A 23314-nucleotide genomic window follows, 5' to 3' on the forward strand; every position below is an offset into this window, starting at 1 on the left:
TGGAAGTCACAACTTCCATGCTACCCGTACTCTTGACCGACTATCTACAAATGGAACCTTCCCACACCCCTGTTCCTTAGGTTTTATAATTTGCTAGAATGGCTCACAGAACTCAGAAGAAACTTCACTTATTCTCACTGATTATTATAAAGGACATACTTGAAGAATCATCAAAGGAATATATATACAGGGCAGGGTATGGGGGAGGTGCTTGCTCTTTCTGGGAACACCCCCCGACTTCAGTGTGTTCACCAACTTCGGAAACTTGGTGGTTCAGTGAATCTTCAGTCCATGTCCCCTTCCCGGAGATTGAGGGTTGGAGTTGAAAGTTCCAAGCTTCTAATAAAGGCTTGGTCTTTCTGGTGACCAACCCTAATCCTAAAGCTAATCTGGGCTTGCCAAGTGTTTCCTTATTAGAACTAAAGAAGCTCCTATCACTATTATTTATCACTCAGTCAATTCCAAGAGTTTTAGGAGCTGTGTGCCAAGAATAAGAACAAAGAGTAAATATCTTTGTATGATACCACCATTATTGTTTGATTGTTTGTATAAGTGGAACATCATCTTACCACAGGGTAATGGTCATGTGTCAGTAAAGCTTAAGCTTTAGAAGGTCATGTGTCAATAAAGCATAAGCTTTAGGAGACAATAGAAAGGACATATATTTAGTCTTTAGTTACTGAATATGAGTCTGTCTAGCTGAGATGCTGTCTTGTGGCTCATACTCTCGTGAGAAATGAGGTTGGGTTTGTAGTTCTCATGTTACATTTTCATGCTCTGTAATAAGATGTCAGGCTTTACTGTGTATATTTAAAAACTTGAAATCACAAAATAATATTCAGTCTTTTGTTTAGAAATTGGTTCCCTCTTCCAAGTTTCCCCATTTCACCACGAGCACTGTTTTTCTTTAAGATCTAAATTTTGGCACTTCCTTTGAACTTTGTCTTTTCTTCTCCCACATACTCAGTTGTGAGTCTAATAGATTGCTGCCTTTCACTTTGTTCCCATTGACTGAATGTCCTGGGGGTGGGGAGGACAGGAAGGTGGGGGAGGTCAATGAGTGAGTTATCTGCTTTCCTTTCATTTATTCTTTTTCTATTTTTTCTTCTTTAAAAAAATTTTTTTAGACTTTTGGAAAGTATATGCTATCTATGTATTATACATATAAACACACACAGACACACACACACATACAGATACACACACACACAAACACACACACACACACAAACAAGTCACTTGGAATTACAAAACCAAATCCAAGATCTTGGTTACAAGTTGCTTAGCGCTGAGCCTACAAACCGGAGATAGTAATCCTATACCCATAGCACTGAGTTATAAGAATTAAGTGAGATGATCTACATGAAAGTGCTTGGTAAACATTAATAATTCCCTTGGGTGCTTTTACTTACTGTATTCCAAAGTCTTGGAAATAGAGGTGATTGTGTTTGCTTCAACAGCACATATACTGAAATAGAGGTGATTTATATATTTGAAATGTCTGGAACTTAAAGACATTGAAATTCTAGTTACTTATTCTTGTTTTATATAAGGCAATGCCAGAGTTAATTCATAATAATAGATTTATTAAGAGAAACACTCCCTGTTGCCTTGTTTTTTGTTTTTGTTTCTTGTTTTGTCGTGTGTTTGTTTTTGGTGGTGTTGTTTAATGTAGTCGTTCCTAACTCTCGGGTCTTCACATATGAAAGGTATGGAAGGAACAGTACAATGTAGAAAAGAATTAACAGCAGTATCTTTGCAAGTTTGCTTAACTTAAATAGTACTGATTTCATGTGCTGAAATCCCTAATGATCCATGGGCATCCATCAGATTAAACCACTAGATTGTAACAAAGGTGACATCACAGGTGTAATGCATTTATTTACTGATATTCGTTCAAATTAATTGATGATTGAGCATTAGCCAGGGTGAGCCCATGTTAATGTACCATGCCCATGAGATACGGAGAAATTCACACAACTATCTGTGATATATTTGATACTTGTTTCAGATTTATACTGTTGCTGCTAAAATGGCATTTTACTCTGTTCAGAGCTCATACAGTTTCAAAAGATGTTTAATGTAAAATTAGAATTAATGGCTCAATGTAACCTTTCTAAATAGAGTCATGCTTAGGAAATGAATACACCTCAGCAATAACATACTGCTTGCATGAACACTATGTCTCATGTATTATCTCCAGAGCAAGCCTGTAGGCTATCCCTGCTTTAAAAAGGTTTATTACTAAAGGGGGGGGGGGGGGACGACTATATGTGTTTCTTGCTGTGCAGTGCTTTCCTCGAAGATTCCTTTTCTTTTGAAATAGTTTTATTTAAAAAAATGAATTCTTTTGTGAAATTCTAAACATAAATGCTTTTGTAAGTGGGAAGGGAGGCAAGCCTTCTCTTGTGACAATTATTGTCCTTATTTTTTTTATTTATTCAGTTTTGGGTTAATTTAGTCTGGCTAAAATTACATACATATTCATGTTTCTTAATAAGAACAAGGCTTTACTCTTGGTTATTTTCCATAAATTTGTCCTCATAAGCAATTTGATAGACATGTACTTTAACTACCCGAATACAAGTTCACAGTGAATCCATAGAACTTGGTTTCAGATCTGTAATTCATTAACTCCATCCCCAAAGGTCCAAATGCTTCTTTATCAGATTATAATAAAATTGCTACTCCTTTCTTTTTAAGTTTCAGAGTGGGCATATATTGTAATTGAGGCATAGCTTGTCTCTAACTAAATGTGTTAGGATTCTGAATGTCATTTCATTTTGGCCCAAAACATTGATTTGCAACAAAATTAAGGATGGTGAAATAAGTTATAATTGTTTAGAAATTATTTTCTTACTTGGAATTCTATGGAATGTACATCTACCTGTTTTATATTAAATATACCATTATTTTACTTCCATTGCCAGTTTATCTCATATGTGTGTATATATATATATATATACACATATACATATGAGATTTATAATACCCATTCATATTGAAGTTTTAATAATGTGATACTTTTTATTAAGCATTCAATTATCATACAGGATTGATTGGACATCAGAGACAGGAGATTTAATTAGGACAAAACATTTAAGTATTATGGAGGTGCTAATAAAGGAAGATTTTGGAAACCCAAAAGTTAACTAAGGCTATCAGCTTCTTGGACAAGCAGAACTTGACCTAAAATTTGCTGTGATTTCACTTAATCGTTTTATGATTATTATATTTATTTATTACATAAATAATCTATCATATTTATAATATATAATTATAATTATTTATTATACACATATTTATTTACATTATATTATTATATATTACATTTTAAAAATAATTAACACATCCTTCTAATGACCAAAATTAGTGCACCTTTTAACTTTGCCACTAATTTACTTTAAAAGAAAACATTAACTGTTGGTTTTCAAAATGTAGTTGTTTCATCTATGGCAAAAATATCTTTGGGAGTCCTTGTTTTAAAATATTTTAAAAATAATTTTTATTCTGGAGGCTTGGAAAGATTGTGCCAAACTTTTTGGTGAGGAAGCTGAAACACAAGTAGCTTCAGAAGCTAGCCTTATACCAAACAGGAAACTAGAAAAGTTGTAACGATTTCAGTTTTTAATTCAAAAAATTGTTACTCTGGTTGTGAATTATCATTTGTATATAGACACATTTCCTTATAGGAAAACTACGGTATTGGTACTGTGATTTCTTTAAAAAGTAAAAGGACTTTCTAAATATTAAAGAGGTTGCTTGATTTTTATATATTTTCATTGGATTCAATTATGGGGATTGAGAGAGCTTACGTAATTGGTCCTATATTTCTATTCATGTTGCATTATTCAATAGCAACATGTTATTTGAAAGCAATGTTACTTACACACCACTGTGTAGACATTTCTTGACATTATTTGAAATAATTAACATTCTACTTTTGAAAGGTTCTTTTTTCTCAAATATCAGATGTCTTCCCTCATTTATTTATTCAGTGAATATTTTAGGATTTATTTACTTCCTTATTTGGTACCTAACTTGATTTCAAGAGGAATTTTACAATTATGTATCTAAACACAGATCTGGCCCTCTCTACTACGAAGGCAACACATGATTCAAGTTGGTATATACAATATTTGATGTAATCTGATGCTGAATACTTTACATGAAAATTCAGAACATGTTAGCAGTTTATTAAATGTGATTATATAGATTTACAGAGCTTGTGCCATATTCTTTATTTTCCCATGTTCTTTAAGTGTATTTCAATCTTGAAAAAGAAGATCCATAACAAACACCAGGGAAACATTAAAAATACCAAGTAGTATTTTGGGTAGTTTTTTGTTTTTGTTTTGCCTTAATACCAGGCCCTATCATATCTTATTTAAGTTTTTTTTTAATTTGTCTCAGTTTTGGGCTGAATATGGCTGATAGATTAATTGAATTCTCATTTTATTATAACCAATACTTAAAATAATGAAAATATTTTTATTTTCATCCTTATAACAATAGACTTTTACTGAACATTTTTTGTGCCATGAGATCTGGAGCATTTTAACATGGTTCAGTATTTAACACACACTGATCTTCAAACAACATCATCAAGAATATGTTGATATTCTTGAGTCATGCCCTCAACAATAAAAAAAAAATCATATTATGGAGCGATATGTAGAGAATTAGAGAGCTGAGTTATATTTTCCCCATCTTAATACTTTTATTTCTTCTTTTATTTTTGTGTAAGTAGCAACTAAAATATATGTAGTAGCTATGTGAACATTTTAAAAAGATATGCAATTTTTTCATGATGGCTGGGAAATTATTTGGAATCTGTGAAATAATTTGAATAGTGGCTATGCACAGAATTTTCTTGAGTTTACTGATGTATTTATATTTTCTCAACCATAACTTAAAAGTTTTTAAAAGCAAAGTACACTGATTTACAAAAACAATAATTTAATTGGGGCACCTGGGTGGCTCATATAGTTGACCAACTTTTGCTCAGGTCATGATCTCATGGTTTGTGGGTTCAATCCCCACGTCAGGCTCTGTGCTGACAGCTCGGAGCCTGGAGCTTGCTTCGGATTCTATCTCCTTCTCTCTCTGACCCTCTCCCCACCTTCTTTCAAACTTATAGGTTTTATTTTTTAAACACTCAAGTCTTTACAAATTAAAATTCTTTCTCCTTCTCACAATGTCTTTGATAGACAGTCTGACTATCTTGACCATCTCCCCCCCAACACCAGTTTTCTATCCTGGCAGCATCTTCTGATCCTCTGTACTCTGTCATCTACTAACCCAGGGAAAGCACTGCTACAACCAAATTTCTTCTAGGACTGTTCCAAAAAGCTTTCAGCATCATCTTACCCCTTTGCCACTTCAAAGACCTTCTCTTCCATATCATGCAAGAAGTTGGGGGAGAAAGGATTCAGGCCAACAGGAAAGTGATTCGCTGTCAGCTCATTACCAAAGATGATTCAGTTGGTGTAATCATAGTGACAGTGGAAATGTGCCAATTGTATTATAAGAATTGTAGTTTCCAAAAGATTTCACAAGGCAGAAAGATGTTCCTTCAAAAAGTGAAAACATTTATTAAACATAATGGGTAAATTTAAAGAAAGCCTTTGCTGCAATTTACAGTAAATTATCCTGGACATCTGTGCCTAATAAGAGATTCTTGAAGAGGACTTACGTGAAACAAAAGTCAGTATTCCTGATAGGTACTATACATGGGCATAGAAGGTTAAGTTTTTACTCTTGTTTGAACTATTTCCTATGAAACACCCCTTCTATTTTAGACATTATTATTATTGTTATACTTGAAACCCTGCCAAATAGAATTTCAATACATAGCCTGTAGAATAAGGAGTTAGGCAATTTAACTTATGCTCATGCAATGAGGGCATAAATAAAATAAAAAGATAATTTCTAAATAGCTACCAACTTGTAATATGATCACTTTAACCGGCCAATTGTCAGACTTGGCCTCTATCAGGCTACTTCTAACAGTTGGCCCCTGTGGGAAGGACAGTAGACCAAAGCTATAAACTGGAAGTTCGAGGACCGACAGTTAGCTACAGATTTTGTGTGAACATTTAAATAGTGGGTGATTTCCTATATAGATCCAGGTTGCTGGTTTCTTTTGGAAATGGGAACTCTGATAACATCAGACTGCTCCCCACTTGCCCAGCCACTCATGAGGAAGTGTCACATCCGCGCTGGCAGAGGCTGTGTGCCTCTGAGGGATGAGGACTCTTTCGTTCCCTGCAGTACATACAGACCCTTCATTTTTTTTAAAATAACACATAGCCCATTTCACTCCATGTGGTTGTTTGAATTTTCAACTCCTGATATAAATATCCACATAAACTCACATAATATGAGTTCCCTTTGGGTGGAAAAAACTTGCAAACATAAAAAATTCTCACAGGGGTACCTAGGTGGCTCAGTTGGTTGAGTGTCTGACTCTTGATGTTGGCTTCGGTCGTGATCCCAGGGTCATGGGATTGAACTTCTGCATCGGGCTCCACGCTGATCATGAGCTTGCTTAAGATTCTCTCTCCCTCTCCCCCTGACCCCCTACATCTATTTTTTTAAGTTTATTTATATTTGAGAGAGAGGGTGCAAGTGGGGGAGGAGCAGAGAGAGAGGGAGAGAGAGAATTTGTCAGTGCAGAGCCCGACATGGGGCTCAGACTCATGAACTATGAGATCATGACCTGAACCAAGATCAAGAGTTGGACGCTTAACTGACTGAGCCACCCAGGTGCCCCTCCCTACCTCTAAAATAAAAAGTAAATAAATTTTAAAAATTCAAAAACCAATTTGCACAGAATCATTTTACTAGCCAAATCATTATCAGGAAAATAATGAAATTGAACTATATCTTACAATATCATATTTAATATGATTTAATATCATGTTTAATATGAACAATAGCATATTTAAAATGATATGTGTGTATCTTTCTCTGTACCAACTATATTTTTATGTACATGCATATATATATATATATATATATAAAGTGTGTACACACACACTGTAATTTCTGAAACATGGATGGCTATAGAAGTGGAGATGGAACATTACCCACTGTGATATATTTACAGAAATCTGATCATACTTAGTCAAATGCCTTTTTATTTTTAAGCTCCAGATGAGATTTAGTTAAATAACACAGTAGCCATTAACTACTCATTGGTTGCTTTCAAAATATCCATTATTAGGGCATATTCCTCTCTCCTTAGCATAATGTGGTGTATACATTGTAAAATGCACACAAATCTGAAGCTGTTTATGATTTTCCATACTTCATTCTCCACAATGATGTACAACAGGCATTGATCTTTTCCTAATGCAGTAATAAGCTAGAAGCATTTTTCAAACATGGGCACTTTATTTGCTTTATTATTGTCAAGAACAAAAGGAAATGCATTTGGCCAAGGTCAGTGTGAGGGGAATGCTAAGACCTGGACCAGAAAGCCTACTGCTCTTCGGGTTCATTAATGCTCTCCATTTGGCTCCGGTCTTCCCTGACTTAAGATATGAAGTATGTTGATGGTTCCAGCTGCCAAGCAGTTGTCGTACTCTGAATCTGCGGGTCAATTCCATCTTTTTAAATACACCCATTTCATTCACAGAATCTTAGAACTGGAAAAGGGCTTCCCACGTGATCAGACTCATTCATCTGCTTCCAGGCAGGATGGCAATAAAAACGTCTCGGAAAGAGAATGGTTTTCTTCCTTTGTCAGGTTTCCCAACTATAGGGATCTATGGTCTTTCTTGCTCAATATTCAGGATCTAAATGTAATTCTCATTAGTAAGTTTCCTTATTACCTGTCTGAGTTTTTCCCAGCAAACCAAATGCTGTTTTTGTTTTTTTTCTCATATTGTCCAGGATGAACATAGAAAAATTTAATTCTGATGTCTTACCATTCTGAAACTCCTTTTTTCAGTGCTCCATGCTATTATGTTTAAATTTCCTATCCCTTTCTAAAGTTATTATAGATAGTACATTGAGAAAAACACAACCAACAAGAACTATTGAGACAATTGTCTTGAGATTCGTATCTCTCTGTGTGTCCATTCAGGGTTTCGAAGTATCAAAAAGAAATGAAAAGATGAGAAAAAAACTAATTATTACATAGCAATAAAGCATATTGTAAATTTAATTCTTTATTTAAAAGGTTTTTTTTTTTAATTTTTATTTTTGAGGGATAGAGAGAGCAAGTGGGGAAGGGGCAGAGCGGGGGTGGGAGGGTAGAGGATCCAAAGCGGGTTCCATGCTGATGGCAGAGAGCCCAATGCAGGGCTTGAACTCATGAACTGCGAGATCGTGACCTGAGCCAAAGTGGAACACTTAACTGACTGACCCACCCAGGCATCCCTACATATTGTAACTTTATTTATTGGTTTATTCACTTCCATGGTACTTTTGAATGCCTACTCTGTGACAGGCACGTGATATATATACTTCATGTGCTTGAAGCTACTTGGTTTAGAATATCATTTCTCTGTTTAAAAAAAAAAATGGGGCACCTGGGTAGCTTAGTCGGTTAAGCGTCTGACTTTCGCTTAGGTCATGATCTTGCGGCTCGTGGGTTCGAGCCCCGCGTCGGGCTCTGTGCTGACTGCCAGCTCAGAGCCTGGAGCCTATTTCAGTCTGTGACTCCCTCTCTCTCTGACCCTCCCCTGCTCATGCTGTCTCTCTCTCTCTCTCTCCTAGAAATAAATNAAAAAAAAAAAAAAAAAAAGAATACCATTTCTCACCATACCCTCTCCCCTCAATTTTTTGTGGAATTAAGCTGGATACAGATAATAAATATTTTGAAGTTTGAGGTTAGCCCAGACTTTTTGGGCTTTCTCTTTTTAGATTTTGTATTTCAAAAAAAATAGAGCTGGTTGACAGGGAAGACTAAGAAAATGTAATTTGGAAAACTGCACACTTTTCATGGGAAATTCTGCCTCCTTCTCCATAAGGTAGGGACTCTGGAGTCTTTATCCCCAAAATCTAGTCTTGAGCTGCCTTTTGACTGGAAAAGTCTTTTCTTGGCACACTTTGGGATTTAAAGATGCCTCCTAATATTGAAGACCATTTGAGTATGGTGAGTATGGGGCAGAACACTCCCAACTGACTCCTCATGTAACATCTCTACACAGGAAGTCGATCAGAAAATCCACCACCTCGTGCACGTACAGGCTTTCTTCTGCCAGAACCCAATATATTTGGCCTCTGGAAATATCACTAGTGTTTTCTCTATTCTTTCCCGCACTCTTTAACATGTCCTAATTTGAGAATAAAAGTATAGACTGTGGCCTACACCTGTGAGAACTCTTTAAATGTATAGTGTTCTTGGTTCTTGTTAGCCCTCAAAGTATGCACTTCCTCATTCGTTATTCCCTTGACAGAAAAATTTGATGTGTTTATATTATGTGTATCTCTCCCCCAAATCTTCAATACTGTTTATCAAGCATGAATCTGGAGTAGCTCTTTATTAAAACCTAGGTTCTTGGAGTAGTAAAATGAATATGTCATTGAACATATGTCTTAAACTGGATGTAAATTTTTAAAATTTTTATGTGCATGTTGTCTCCAGAAAATCAAACTGAATTGATAGTCATCTTGCTGAAACCAGGTAGAACTGAGATTTTGAAAATATTTAAGAGATAAAAAGATGATAAAAGAAAATTAATTGTACAAGAAACATACTTAGCATGTCTGTTATTGATAGATATTTTAATAAGTTTTTTTAATTAAAAATTTTGTAAATGTTTACTTATTTTTGAGACAGAGAGGGACAGAGCACGAGCTGGGGAGGGACAGAGAGAGAGGAAGACACAGAATCCAAAACAGGCTCCAGGCTCTGAGCTGTCAGCACAGAGCCCAATGCAGGGCTCGAACGCATGGACCACAAGATCATGACCTAAGCCAAAGTCGGACGCTTAACCAACTGAGTCACCCAGGCATCCCTAAAAGACTTTTTTTAAAAGTAATCTCTATACGCAACATGGAGCTTGTACTCACAACTGTGAGATCAAGAGTCACATGTTCCACTGACCGAGGCAGCCAGATGCCCTGTTCTTGATAGTCTTTTAATATTTGTCTTTAATTAATTTTAGTCAGTGTGTCACTTACATAAAGGTGCTTTCTGGGGTGCCTGGGTGGCTCAGTAGGTGAGGCGTCCAAGTCTTGATTTCAGCTCAGGTCATGATCTCACAGTTTGTGAGGTCGAGCCCTGCATGGGGCTCTGTGCTGTCAGTGTGGAGCCTGCTTGGGATTCTCTCTCCCTCTCTTTCTGCCCATTCCCCCCCCAAATAATAAATAAACAACAAAAAAATGAAGGAGCGTTCTTATTATCACTGCCAGTCATGATTCTCCTACCCCAGTGTTTCTTATGAGGTCTGAAATTCCTCAACAATCGAATTTGCCAACTTTGAAGGAGAAAAATTTTAGCTCGAAAATGTACCCACAATGGCCACATCCTATTGTGAACATCTCAGCATCAAAGTCAACTGGGAATGTACTCTGATCCTTCCGTGCTTGTTTTCTCGACTTCTGCATTTCTACAAGGCTCATGCTATCTTTCATACTCCCTCTTGTTTTTCCTTCTCTCCATTAACTTTCCTCACAAATATTTAACAGCGCAATTAGCGGGTGAATAGGGTTACATGATGGAATACAGAGTTAGTTGAGAAGAGAGGAAAACCATTGCGTTTTCTTTATTTCATATCAGACCCTGAATCAACCCAGTGTAGATTCTCTCTCCAAATGCATTTTTATGTTACTTCCTTTCTTGTCTTAGTCCATTTGGGCTGCTATAACAGAATTCTGTAAACTGAGTGGTTTACAAACAACAGAAATTTACTTCTCACAGTTCTAGAGGCTGAGAAATCCAAGATGGAAGAGCTGGCAGACTTACTGTGCAGTGAGGGCTTTCTGGTTCATAGACGGCCCTCTTCTCTCTGACCTCCCATGGTGGAAGGGGCGGGGGAGCTCTCTGAGTTCTCTTTCATAAGGGCCCAAACCCCACCATAACAGTTGCACCTTCATGACATAGTCACCTCCCAAAGGCCCCACCCCCTCCAAACACCATCACATTGGGGGTTAGGTTTCAACATATGAATTTTGGTGGGGTACAAACATTCAGTCCATGGCACTTCTCTTGACTCCACTAAAGATTTACAGTGGAGCCGTTAGACTCCACTCTTTTTTCCTCTCCAATGAATGAAATAAAGTGACCATGGCTTTCATCCCAGCCACTTGAAAACTAGCTTGTTTAATTTCATATTTAATTCATTTTTACAGGGCACTGAATTCTGCATAAATAGTGCTTGTGCTTTTGTTTACACAGAGCATCCCTGTGGAGTGCTGTGCATACTGTTATTACTATTATTACTGTATTAAACTTATTGCTGCCAGTATCACAAGAAATCAGTGTCTCAGTACCAAAAGAAAATTTTTCACTGGCATGAGATTAGCACATGTTGGCATTAATATTATATTAACATTTAATCTCTATTGAACTGATTTTTTCCCTACATATTTTATGTGCTAGGTATAATTATTATTTTTGCATGACCTGGATGTGTGTGTGTGTGTGTGTGCGTGTGTGTAATGTTTCTTTGTACTAGATTTACTTTATTTTGAACCTCAATTTTTGCCAAATCACAATCACCAGAAAAATATTATTAAACATCATGTGTCATTTTGGTATCTTATCATTGGCTCTCAGCATCTCTGCTTGAGTCTGATAGTGCATTTATATTATCTTTGGCGACTTTCTAACAAATTGGCCAGGACTTACAGTTTTCTTCTGCTAAAATGACCATATGCTTCTCTTTGAAGCGTCCAAACACTTTTCGGGTGCCTATCTGATTAAGAGTCAAACATAGTGAAAACAAATGACCCCCCAACTCACTACCACCTTTCCCTGTCAGCTACTGTTCCCCCCCCCCCCTCCCAATTCCTGTCCATTGAATGAAGCAAAGTCACTCTGGCTTTCAACCCAGCAACTTGTACACCAGCTTGGTTGATTTCATATTTAATTCATTTTTACAGGGCATTGAATTTTGCATAAATAATATTTGTGCTTCTGTTTACACAGAGCATCCCATGGGGTGTTGTGCACTGTTATTACTGTTATTATTGTGTTAAACTTATTGCTGCCAGTGTCACATTTAATTGTAAATTAGTAGAATCACTTTTCCTGATGTTGATGTGCAACCACATTTCATGTCTTTACCCACTAACTCATAACTTTATTCATATGAGAAGGCAATTTTGAAAAGGATAAAGGGAAGAGTCACCAGTATTAAATAGTAACAAGACGAAATAGAATTTAGATAGGCATAAGTCACAGCAATATCTCTTTCAATAGTTTATGCGATTTTTTTAACAGGCAAAAAGAAGGAAAGGGAAAATCTTCTTTTTTTCTTTAAAGGTTGTCTCTATGTTTAGCCAGTGCAGGCCAAGCATGCTCTCCCTTTCTCTCTCTCTCTCTTTCTCTGACATCAAGCAAAGTAAGAAATAGTGCCTTTTGAATAGGAGATTTCCTTTAATTACATTGGGGAAGTGATAATGGTAGGTATTGCATGTTTAATGTAATGCTCTGGGTGCCCCTTTTTCTTTTCTTTTTTTTTTTTTTTTCCTTCACAGCCACCTCATCTTGAGCAGAAATAAAAGGTTCAAGGCTTGTCAGCATCAGTTTATAGATAGCTGTTTAAAAATAATGAGATATTGGGTATTGTAAGGCTCAGGGCCGTCTTGCCAGACTCATTTATTTCCATTCACCTTTTGTCAGAATTGCAGACAGAAGACATTCAATTAAAACTTGTCACCTGTTGCAGATGACCTAATTTGTACTGGTGTGTGTCATAGATTAGGGCTGCATGCTTCAGATGAAGCAACTTTACTCCTGATGGAATAACATTTCCCCTGCAAAATATTTTGTCTCTGGTATTTCAAATTTCTATCACTTTGATTTCAGCTCATATCCAGATTATAAATTTAGCACATACCTCTGAAGCAGCCGAGCAAGAACAGTGAATCACACCTTGAAAAAACGAAGGAGGAACTTCTTTATAGAGTTATGTCCTATGCACAGAAATCTACAAATGTATTTTGGATGCACCTTGAATCTGAAACCAAGGGAAGCCTTTGTAATTTCCTATGCAAGCCTCACATGTTTAATAGTCCAGATAGCTATCAGGAGACCAAAAGGAAAGACTTCCCCTTGCTAATTGTTAATTAATCTGTAGAGCAAGGAAGCTTTAATGTGAGTCATGGCTTTTATCTCTTTTAGTGACTGAGGACTCAGTTTAAAAAAAAAAAAAAAAAAAGCCCACCTAATGGATATGCATTTTCTCTCCCTGTGTGATTTTCCTCTTTTATTTCAGCAGAACTTACAGTGTTTCCACAGGCAGCCAGTCAATTTCTAAAGTTCCTGAATTGTTGCCATGATATTCCAGCAGAAGTAAATGTAACCTTTGGCCAGAGGTGTCTGGGAGAAAAAGCCCCTATGTGGACCTCCCTCCTGAGCTCAAAATTCAGGAAGAGTATTGCTCTGCCTGTGAAACGGGCTTGTCTAATTTGCAATAACATTTTAAGGAAGAACAAGGAGCAAAGAAATTAATTTCTTTGGGCCCCTGCCTCAATGGAAAAACAGAGTAACTGAATCTTTTGATCACTTTGAGTTTGTCTACAGCCTCATTGCTGTGAACTTTTTAGAGTCAAATCACCCTTTCTGCAATGATAGAAGCAAAATCACTAGCCCTTCAGTTGAGTAAAACTATTCATTCTTCCCTCTGCTAGTCTGTTGTTCTGCCCACGTCTATACACGCACCCACATATCTTGATGCGAGTGTTGTTTACCATGATAACCGCATTTTATCTGCCTGCAGTTCTAGCTTTTGGAGTAAATACCAACTGCTCTTTTCCCAAAATAGAATTTGATGGCAGGGAAGCGGTGTCAACATAACGCTTAAGAATGTGGGTTCTACAAGCCATTCTCCCAGTTCCCAGCCCTGGCTCTGCCTCTCGCTGGCTCCAGTTTTCTCATTTTGTAAAATGGGATAATAATAGCACCCACCTCATAGGATTGCTGTAAGGCTTCAATGTGTTCATATATATAAAACAATTAACCCACTGCCTAGAAAGTAATAAGCTCATGACAACCAATGGCTGCTAGTAACTGGCTGAGATTTTGGTTTATTCCAAGACACTTCATGCAGAGATTGACTCATTCAATTAATAATGAAGACCTGGCTTGGGAGGAAAATGTAGGTATGAGGAGTCAAAGAACTGCTGAATCAGGAAGAGGGACTAAACCATGAAGCCAGGTTTAACAATATCACTGTCTATTTTGAGAAGAGGCTGCGGCAGTTGAAGATATCTAGGGGTCGGTGTGGTTTTTTTTCTCATGTGATCCTCAAGAATCTAATACGATCAGATTCTCCCTGGAGTATATGTGTGAACACACAAATAATTTTCACTCATCCCCTTAAGAGAAACCTATAAATATGCACAAGCACCCCAGGTTAAACTGGTACACTCTTTTAGGACATTGTCCCGAAGGAGGACCCCATCAGAGGCTGCCACTAAAATTACGCGCTGCTGTGTGTGTGATACTGCTAATCTGCCTTAGCTTCTTTCCCTACAGCTCCTCAAAGAGATTTTCTCTATCCTCTGTTTATGATGGTTCCCTCACAGGAATCTCTGGAGAATTCGAGGGCCCTGCTGGTACCTCTCTTCCCAAAGGGAAGGAGTGTGGTTTTGTTCTTCAGCAAAGGGAATTGCAGGATCGGGAAGACAGAGTGGAAGGGAAGACCCCCACCTCTTCACTTCTTGTTTCATTTTTTTTTTCCACTTCTTGTTTCAGAAGTCTTGCTTTTCTAGTCTGATCTCAAAACTCAATGACAAGCTGTGTTTGGTAGCATTTATTTATTACAGCCATTTATTTAGCATTCATTAAATTAACTGATCTTTTAAAAAATTCAGTCTTTAAAAAAATATTATCACTTTACTGTGACTGTTTGCATTTTTCTTACCTATTCCAGGAGTCTGTGTCATTAATATTTGTAGCACACCTTTGTTTGGGAGCAACATTGTAAAAGGCTGGTCTTTAATTTAGGAAAGTAGGCGAGGGTATCCTTGTATAATTCTCTGAAGGGGAGATCTTTTATTATCCTCTGGAATGTCTCTGACTTTGTGCTATTAAAAATGTGAAAAATACTTTTGACTTTGGACTATATAATATTATAAAAATTTGCATTTAGACATAAAATGTAGACTTAAAATGAGCTGACCTAAGAGGACCTTGTGTTGAACTGTTTTACTTCTTTTGGCGTTTATTTGCCTCACAGCGTATTTTTTTTCCTTCTTGCCCTATTCTCGCTTTCTCAATTTTGTAAATTCTGACAATGTAGAAGATTTGTAATTCCCTCGTGGCAATGTAGGCACATGCAGTATTTGAAAGAAGAAGCAGTGTGAAGCATTCTACTTGGTAGGTAATGCCAACTATTAAAATCTTTTATTTTTTCAAAAAAAGCAGTCTCCACATGAAGAGAAAATCCAATTGCTTTAATTAACTTCAAATCCTGTCAACCCTGAACATTGTGGGTATCTTATTTCCTGGGAGAAATCTTACTTTTCAACTTTTTCTAAAGTGGATACAAGTGAAGTCCAGACAGATTTTTTTTCTTTTTGTGTTTAAGGTACTAAAAAAGTAAATAGTCACGCTTTGTCACCTTCAGTGGAAATATTTCGATTAGATTGATGTTTTGCTCTGGCAAGTCTGGATTTCCCAGGTCCTGGTCATACATAGTGTTGTTTTTCGTTGTTTTTGCTAAATGATTTGGAGGGCCCCTGTGTAGCTCAGCCAGTTAAGCATCTGACTTTGGCTCAGGTCATGATTTCACAGTTCCTGGGTTCAAGCCCTGTGTTGGGCTCTGTGCTGACAGCTCAGAGCCTGGAGCCTGCTTCGGATTCTGTGTCTCCCTTTCTCTCTGCCCTTTCCCTCCTCTCTCTCTTTCTCCCTCTCTGTCTCAAAAATAAATAAACATTAAAACAATAAACTATTTGGAGACTTTTAAATGCATTAGGTTAATTGGATAATTATCAATGGTCTACCTTGTATTGTGTGCTTATAGCTGAACTCAGGGATAGCATCCTTATTTTTTATAGAATTTGGATTAGCTTCTGTATCTAGTCTAAAATAATTGCATACCTAAATGATATTATTAATGACAAGGATGAACAGTAAATAGAATGGGATACCAAATATTTCTATAAATCTCTTCAACATCAAATGAGTATCATTATTTGGCTTGTATCCTTTGAATTATCTTGCCACTCCATCATGCCTCAATCTGTTTCCCTCAGAATTGAGTCAATGTAGACTCCAAAGGAATAGACTTTTAATAAATGATCATGATGCAAAATATATTTCAATAGTGTAAGATAGCAATATTTCAACAACAAAACAATGAGACAATGACAACTTGCTTATTTTCCTTGGCATTTTAAAGTTTATAAAACATTTTAATAATGCCTATGTATAATATCCAAACATATTAATACGTCATATAAATATAATATTGGATCATTACAGAAAGACAGCAGGAAGGATATTGTCTTTATATCTATCTTATCTTTGGAAAAACAGACAGGTTAAGGAAGTCATCAAAGTTTACAAAGCCAGTTAATGAAAGAGCCAGAAAAAAACTCGACTATTCTGACTTGCAAACTGTGCATTATTTTATTTTTTTACATGTAATTATTTATTTTGTGAGACAGAGAAAGAGCATGTGTGCCTGGGGAAGGGGCAGAGAGAAAGAATCCCAAGCAAGCTCCACTCTGGAGCCCCGTGGGGCTCAAACTCACTAACTGTGAGATCATGATCTGAGCCATAATCAAGAGTCAGACATTCAACTGACTGAGCCACCCAGGCACCCCTGCTTTATTTTTTAAAACATACTTTTCTTATAATACTTAGGAATAAATTACTGTGTCATTATACGTGGGAACATTAAAACGGGAGGGGATTTTCACAATATCATTATTATAGACAATGGACTAGCTAATAGGGATATAGAAATTGATGATACATACTGCTTTTTGATAGATGCAAGGCAAAAAATTTTAGACTATATGATCCAAGAAATTTCCTATAAAATAGAGGTAGTTAGAACAATTATATTAAATTAGTCTTATTTGGTGATTTTTGATATCTTTATTTTTTCCCTGAACCATCTTCATTTTTTCCCTGAACCATCTTCATTTTTTTATAGATACCTGTTTCTTTTTTAACACTACGTATCATTTGTGTGCTTTCCTACTAGTGAGAAATTGTGGTTTAAACCTATGTGCCCTCAAGTGCAATAGAGGTAGACTCTGTATAGTGTTTGATTTATTTTAGCTTTACTGTTTATTTTAAACTTTAGTACCTGTACATTTGGATTCAGTATTTCTGTTCTTTGTACTCTACCATTTATCTCTACAAAATCAGCATCCTAATGGGAAGAAGTGTAGTATCCCAGTTCTGCATTTTTTTTTCATCTACCCTTTACCCTCGAGATTAGATGAATAAGGGAACAGAACTCTACTGTAGGCAGAAAGTACTTTAAAGGCACCAGTAGGGAGGGGCGCCTGGATTGCTCAGTTGGTTAAGCCTCCGACTCTTGGTTTTGGCTCAGGTCATGATCTCACAATTTCTGGGTTCAAACCCTGCGTCAGGCTGTGTTGACAAATGTGGAGCCTTCTCAGGATTCTCTGTCTCTCTCTGCCCCTACCCTGCTCACTCACGCTCTCCCTCTCTCTCAAAGTAAATAAATAAACATTTTTTAAAAAAAAGCAACAAACTGAGGACTGATGGATGTGGGGGGGAGGGGGTAGATGGGCATGGAGGAGGGCACTTCTGGGGATGAGCACTGGGTGTTATATGGAAACCAACTTGACAATAATCTATTTGTAAAAAAAAAAAAAATGCTCTCCACTACATGTTGGGGTTTCTTCACTGGCCCAAATATTATTTTGTAAAGTTTTAAGTTTTCTCTTTCATATTTTCTGTATGATTGAACATTTTATTTTGTTATTCCTAATTTTATGATTTATTCTCTGGATATTTGGAATATAACATTGTAACTTACATTATATCATGTAGTCCAGAACATGGTCAAATTTTGTTTAAAAATACACTTGGACAAAAAAGAAAAAAAAAGAAAAAAAGAAAAAAAATAAAATTAAAATAAAAAGCAGCAGTAAGGAAATACAGCTTCTTTGTAACTCACATGCTACTGTTTTCAGTAAGTACTTAGACACCGTACTAATTTCTTTGTTTTGTGAATTTTGCTGTGGAAACCTACTTAATTGCTTCTGAAGTTGGCTCCTGATTTCCTTTAAACTCTGCTTTGATATTCCAGTATGACATTTCAGGCTTTATCTAGAACCAAGCATATGTTTCTGTGTTTCGCGAAAAGATAATCAACTTATAAAGTAGTATTATTAAGCTAATAGGAAAAATTGTGTTTTACTTTATCTCATGGTTGAATTAAGTAATCCTGAACGTTCAAGTGTATGTATTCACTTCAGCTTCACGTAGAGCTGTATCAGCCTTTCCCAAATGGTTTCGTATAACTCAGAGAACCCACCATTCACATGTTACATATGATGTTAATAAATATTCCAAAAACAGGATCTTTGGTTAAATTGATTTGCAGAACATCGCATAGGCTGTATCTCCTTCTGAGAGTTTTACAGAGGTCATTTGCATATTAAAGGCTCTGAGAGGTCTTTCAGTAAAATAATAATGCTGACGATGCTGTTAAACAGAATCTGGTTTTCTAAACATTTTGAGTAATGCCAAAACATGTACAATGAATTACTTGCTCGGATTTATTAACAGATCATGTTATACCATTTTATCAATTAAGGTGCAGCCTAATATCAGAGTGGGTCTCTCTACTTTTCTCTTATTCCCAAGTAACTTGTTCATTTGATAAAGGTTTATGCCGTCTGGTCCTAAACTTCATAATTACAGATTGGAAACGAAATTATTAATAAGATCAGCTCACCACTCCCCCATAGAAATGAAACTTTTATTTTTAAATCCTTTCTTAACCGTTTCCCTCTTTCCTCAGTCTTTTAAATCCAGTACCAGCAAAAACTCTCTGAATCTTGACCCAACTCATCACTCTTTGGGGAAAAAAAAAGTTTTACTACATGCCAGTCTACTTCACCTGCTTTTCCAGCTTCACCTCTCAGCTTTGCATCACTAACATAACATCCTTTGCCATCTAAGCCTTCTGAGTTCTTTCAGGAAGCTCCTTCCTCTGTCCTGTGTGCGGTACAAACTTACTCCTGGTTTTCTCTCATCTGGAAGAAAATACAAACATTTACCAAAATATAAATGGCGTTCTCCTCTGAGACACGTTGACGTTATAGTATGGAACAATTTTTGCATCTCCCCTGGCAGAGTGTCATCCTGGCTTCCCACAGCACGCAGGTGCTTTCAGTTCAGTTCGATTCCACGGGGCCATATTGAGCCTTCTGGTAGACCAGGGACAGTAGGATAGCTCTTCCATATTGAGCTTCCACTGGGGACTGATAATGAGGACCAGCTTGCCACTGTCTTAGATTTGAGAGACTAGGCTGGTACCAAGTAAGTTTCATTGTATTAATCCCCCTGGAAATGTGCCTTTTCGTTGGTGTGTAAATGGGATTTTGATGGCCTTGCATCACATATTTTTCAGATCCGTTACTCTCTGCCAGATATGGTTTCCAATTACTGGGAATTTTGGGTTAGCCACCCCTTCTTTACATTCCTCCAATTCGTCTGGACCATTCTGGGTTCTAGTTCTACTGTCTGTCTCTGTAGCACCCATGGGTGATACTCTATGTATTTGGTTGGTCTCATTGATGGATACCTCAGCAGTAAGTTGGTGCCTGTCTTTGCCCACAGGGGTGCGTCTTGACAGAGTACGTGGAGGTCGGCAGAAGTACAAGCGCAGAATAGATGCGGAGAACAGCCCCTAACTGAACCCCCAGCTGGTTCAGCCAGCCAAAAAGCCATGTAAGTACAGCAGACACGTCCGGCTTTCCGACACACGGAACCCTCCAAGTTGGCTCTCTGTATGTCAGCTTTGGCATGCCCGTCCCTACTGACTCCAAGGAGACTGGTCTTTGTTGGGGGGCCGTGGCTCTGTTCCCAAGAATTGCCTTTTAGGAGCAACAGCAACTCAGCTAATTATCTTTTTTTTTCCCTATGGTTTTCTCTCCCCTACCTTTTTTTCACATAGTCATTTTGTAGAAGCATAAGCATATTAAGGCATGGCTTATATAGTGAGAATTTTACCTTTACCGGTTATCTTTATTTTCAGAGGTACATAAAATGGATCATACTGTAATCATTAGTTCATTGGAGCTGCTCTAGTTTCAGATTTCACAAGAAAGTGATTTTTGTAGTTTTCACTAACTAAATGAGTTTGACTGCTCAACCTCCCAATGAAAATACATTAGGAGCCTCATTAATTTGGAGCTCTGGAAGGTTAACACACTAGCTAGCAATAGATTAAAACAAGAATAGGCCCTACTAATAACAAGCATAGGTTGTCGCTCCATCTCAGATGCCCTTATGGGCCTTATGAATTGTTTTTAAAGAGTCCATGGTTTTATAATGCCAGATTGCAGTTTGAAAGGATGATGGGTACATTGCTAAAACGCAAGCCCCATTCTCTTTGTCATTAACTAAAGAGAGCTGGAATGGAGATTGAGGCAATCACCGCATCCCGTTTTCTGAAAAATCAGTTCATAGCCCTAGTACAACAGCACCAGCCTCCTAAGATGTTTATGTGGAGAGTTCGTACTAGGCCCTGAGATGGTGCTTTGATGGAAACGGTTCTCACATTTAGCGGTCTTTGTCCCAGAAGACACAACCAGCTCTTAACCAGAGGAACCTGCATTCAGAGCAGTTGTGGGAGATCACACGGGTAATTTTTGATGTGATTTCAAGGGAACAGAAAAGTGTCCACTTCTAATTCAGATTCTCCAGGAGGGGTCGCTGCTGTGCATCATACATGAGAGCATATGGGGATCTGTTAAATAAATAAAACAGACCCTGAACTGTAAATGAAAGGACATTTTAGCTATGTCAAAGGAAAAACAACCAGTTTTACATAAAATTAAAGCTTAAGTGAACATATGGCATGGTTTCCTTTTGCCTTTCCAAAAAACATTATGTTGATTATACCTTCAATTGTCCAATCTGGCATCTTCTCCTCAGCCTGCATAAGCTGTTTGGCATTGTGCAAATACAATCTAGGCCTGCATTAAGCAGATTTTGCACATTATAATAAAAAACTTTTTGATAATACAATAAAATGCAATAAACACTAATGCTTAATTTCATTAGGGGTTAGTTTCCTAGACTCAATATTACACAGCCCGCCCATTTCTCATTCATTTTGCACAAACGTTGTCTGAAACCATTGATAATTTCCTCTTCTGAGAGAAAAATGAGCACCAGCCCATTTGTAAGCCCACCTGGAAGAGGAACATCTATGGTTTTCGACGTAAACCTGAGAAATTGGGAAGTGGCTTGTCAAGTACCTTTAAGAAGATTATAGCAATTTCAGTGAGCTCCATTTGTCTGAGATAAAGAGAACTCCTAATAAATCATTACTCATTATCTCAAGGCCTCTGTGTTAATTTTCCTTAGTCCATCCAATTAGCATGTTTTTGTAACAAACATTTATAAAACTTAATTTTCAGATCCTGTCAGATAAGTCAAGAGGCTGTGCCTGGGCTTTGCTGAGAAAGTGGCTCCGGGAGATTTCTGTACCCTGACTGATTGTGTGTCTGCTACAAAAGCCCGAGAATGAAAATTGGGTTCTATTGATTCTAATTAGGGAAACATTAAATAAGATTTACCTAGAAACAGTGCTGTCGGCTATTTCATGTTCAGAATGGTGGGAATTTCTTATCTTCAGCCAAATTTCCCTAATCCTTCTGGTCAACCCCTCTGACTTGGGTAAAACAGGTACCATCTTCCCAGTACTGAAAGAACTAGAATCAGGATTTTCCTTGGGTACATTTCTGTGCCCTTCTTAAATATTGCATTTCCTTCTAATCCTGAGAAACCAGTGGTTGCTGACAGGTTTTGTTGCATTGTCAGAGCAATGAAACTTTTCCAAGCGTAACTAAAAATACAGGGTGTTGTTTCCATAGCACGTACAGGAAACAAATGCCATTCTTCACAGATCCTACAAACTTAAAAAAAAAAAAGAAGAATCTGTATTTAATTTTATTTTTTTCCCTACAAAATACGGTGTTTGGGAATATTTCCTCCCAAATCTGCATTTTCAATTTGGTGATAATTGAAAATTTCTGCCAATGAATGGTTATCTGTTGATTATTTGCAATAAATGTAATTCATATAGCAGCCATAATAATAAAATTTTTAAAGGTTAGAAAAATTGCTAATTATAGTTTGGATAATTTCCTTGTCATTTCATTAAAGAAGACCAAAAGGCATGCTATGTTTTCAATTCTTAGGAATATGCAGTCTTTTCATTTAGAGCTAAAAAGTTAATGATGGGTTAAATAGTTAATAATGAAAGGAAAATGAATTAGTAAACACAGAGGAAACTTTGACTTTACTCACAAAAGTTCCATTTAATGACCTGGTTTTCTAGAGTAATAATACATAGAACATAGAAGTATTTGGGTTTATTCTTACCCATTTGTATCTCTTCATTTAAGAGAAAGTATAAAATCTAAAGCTACACATAGAAATTGAAAATAAGGCCAACAAGAAAAATCATTCCGTTAGCAAGGCTTTACAGCCCTTCCATAAACTCTCACACATGCCCCTAAGCAATAAAACACATTTGATGTGATGCTTTCCATTTGTCTCTAGTGTTTATTTTATGAAGGATTTTAAAAACATATATCACAAATTTCAGACAGATAAATCTGAACCAGAGAATGAGCTAAAGACAACAGATAAAAATAGTGGATTAAAGAATTAGACGCTCCAAAGAGAAAATATTGTCACCTTTAAGTAGGAGTATTTTTCTGAAAACTGATATTGGCTATATTTGAGAGATTGGCTGGGTGTGTGGGGAGGGAGAGAAAGGAGAGAAATCCCTATTTAATGCATCCCACAGAGATAGAGTTATATAGTCAGTAATTCACCCAGGCAGAAGGGCTCTGACCTTTGCTCTTCTTTAAAGGAATTAAGACAATTAATGACTTTCATGCCCATTACGACTATGGGCATTGGTAGTTCTTTGCCTTCCACATTATATTCTACAGCTCA

General features: G+C 36.9%; 1 protein-coding gene across 1 annotated transcript in view; it reads left to right on the forward strand.

The window, feature by feature from the left end:
* Positions 1 to 23314, forward strand: part of ESRRG (estrogen related receptor gamma) — a 227591-nt gene that overhangs the window by 145899 nt on the left and 58378 nt on the right. Inside the window, 1 exon segment of the mRNA XM_039249901.1 lies at positions 19958 to 20068. Coding sequence (XP_039105832.1) covers positions 19958 to 20068 — 111 coding nt within the window.

Source organism: Hyaena hyaena, unplaced genomic scaffold (genome assembly GCF_003009895.1).
Source record: "Hyaena hyaena isolate Hyena2069 unplaced genomic scaffold, ASM300989v1 scaffold_349, whole genome shotgun sequence".
Classification (NCBI taxonomy): Eukaryota; Metazoa; Chordata; class Mammalia; order Carnivora; family Hyaenidae; genus Hyaena; species Hyaena hyaena.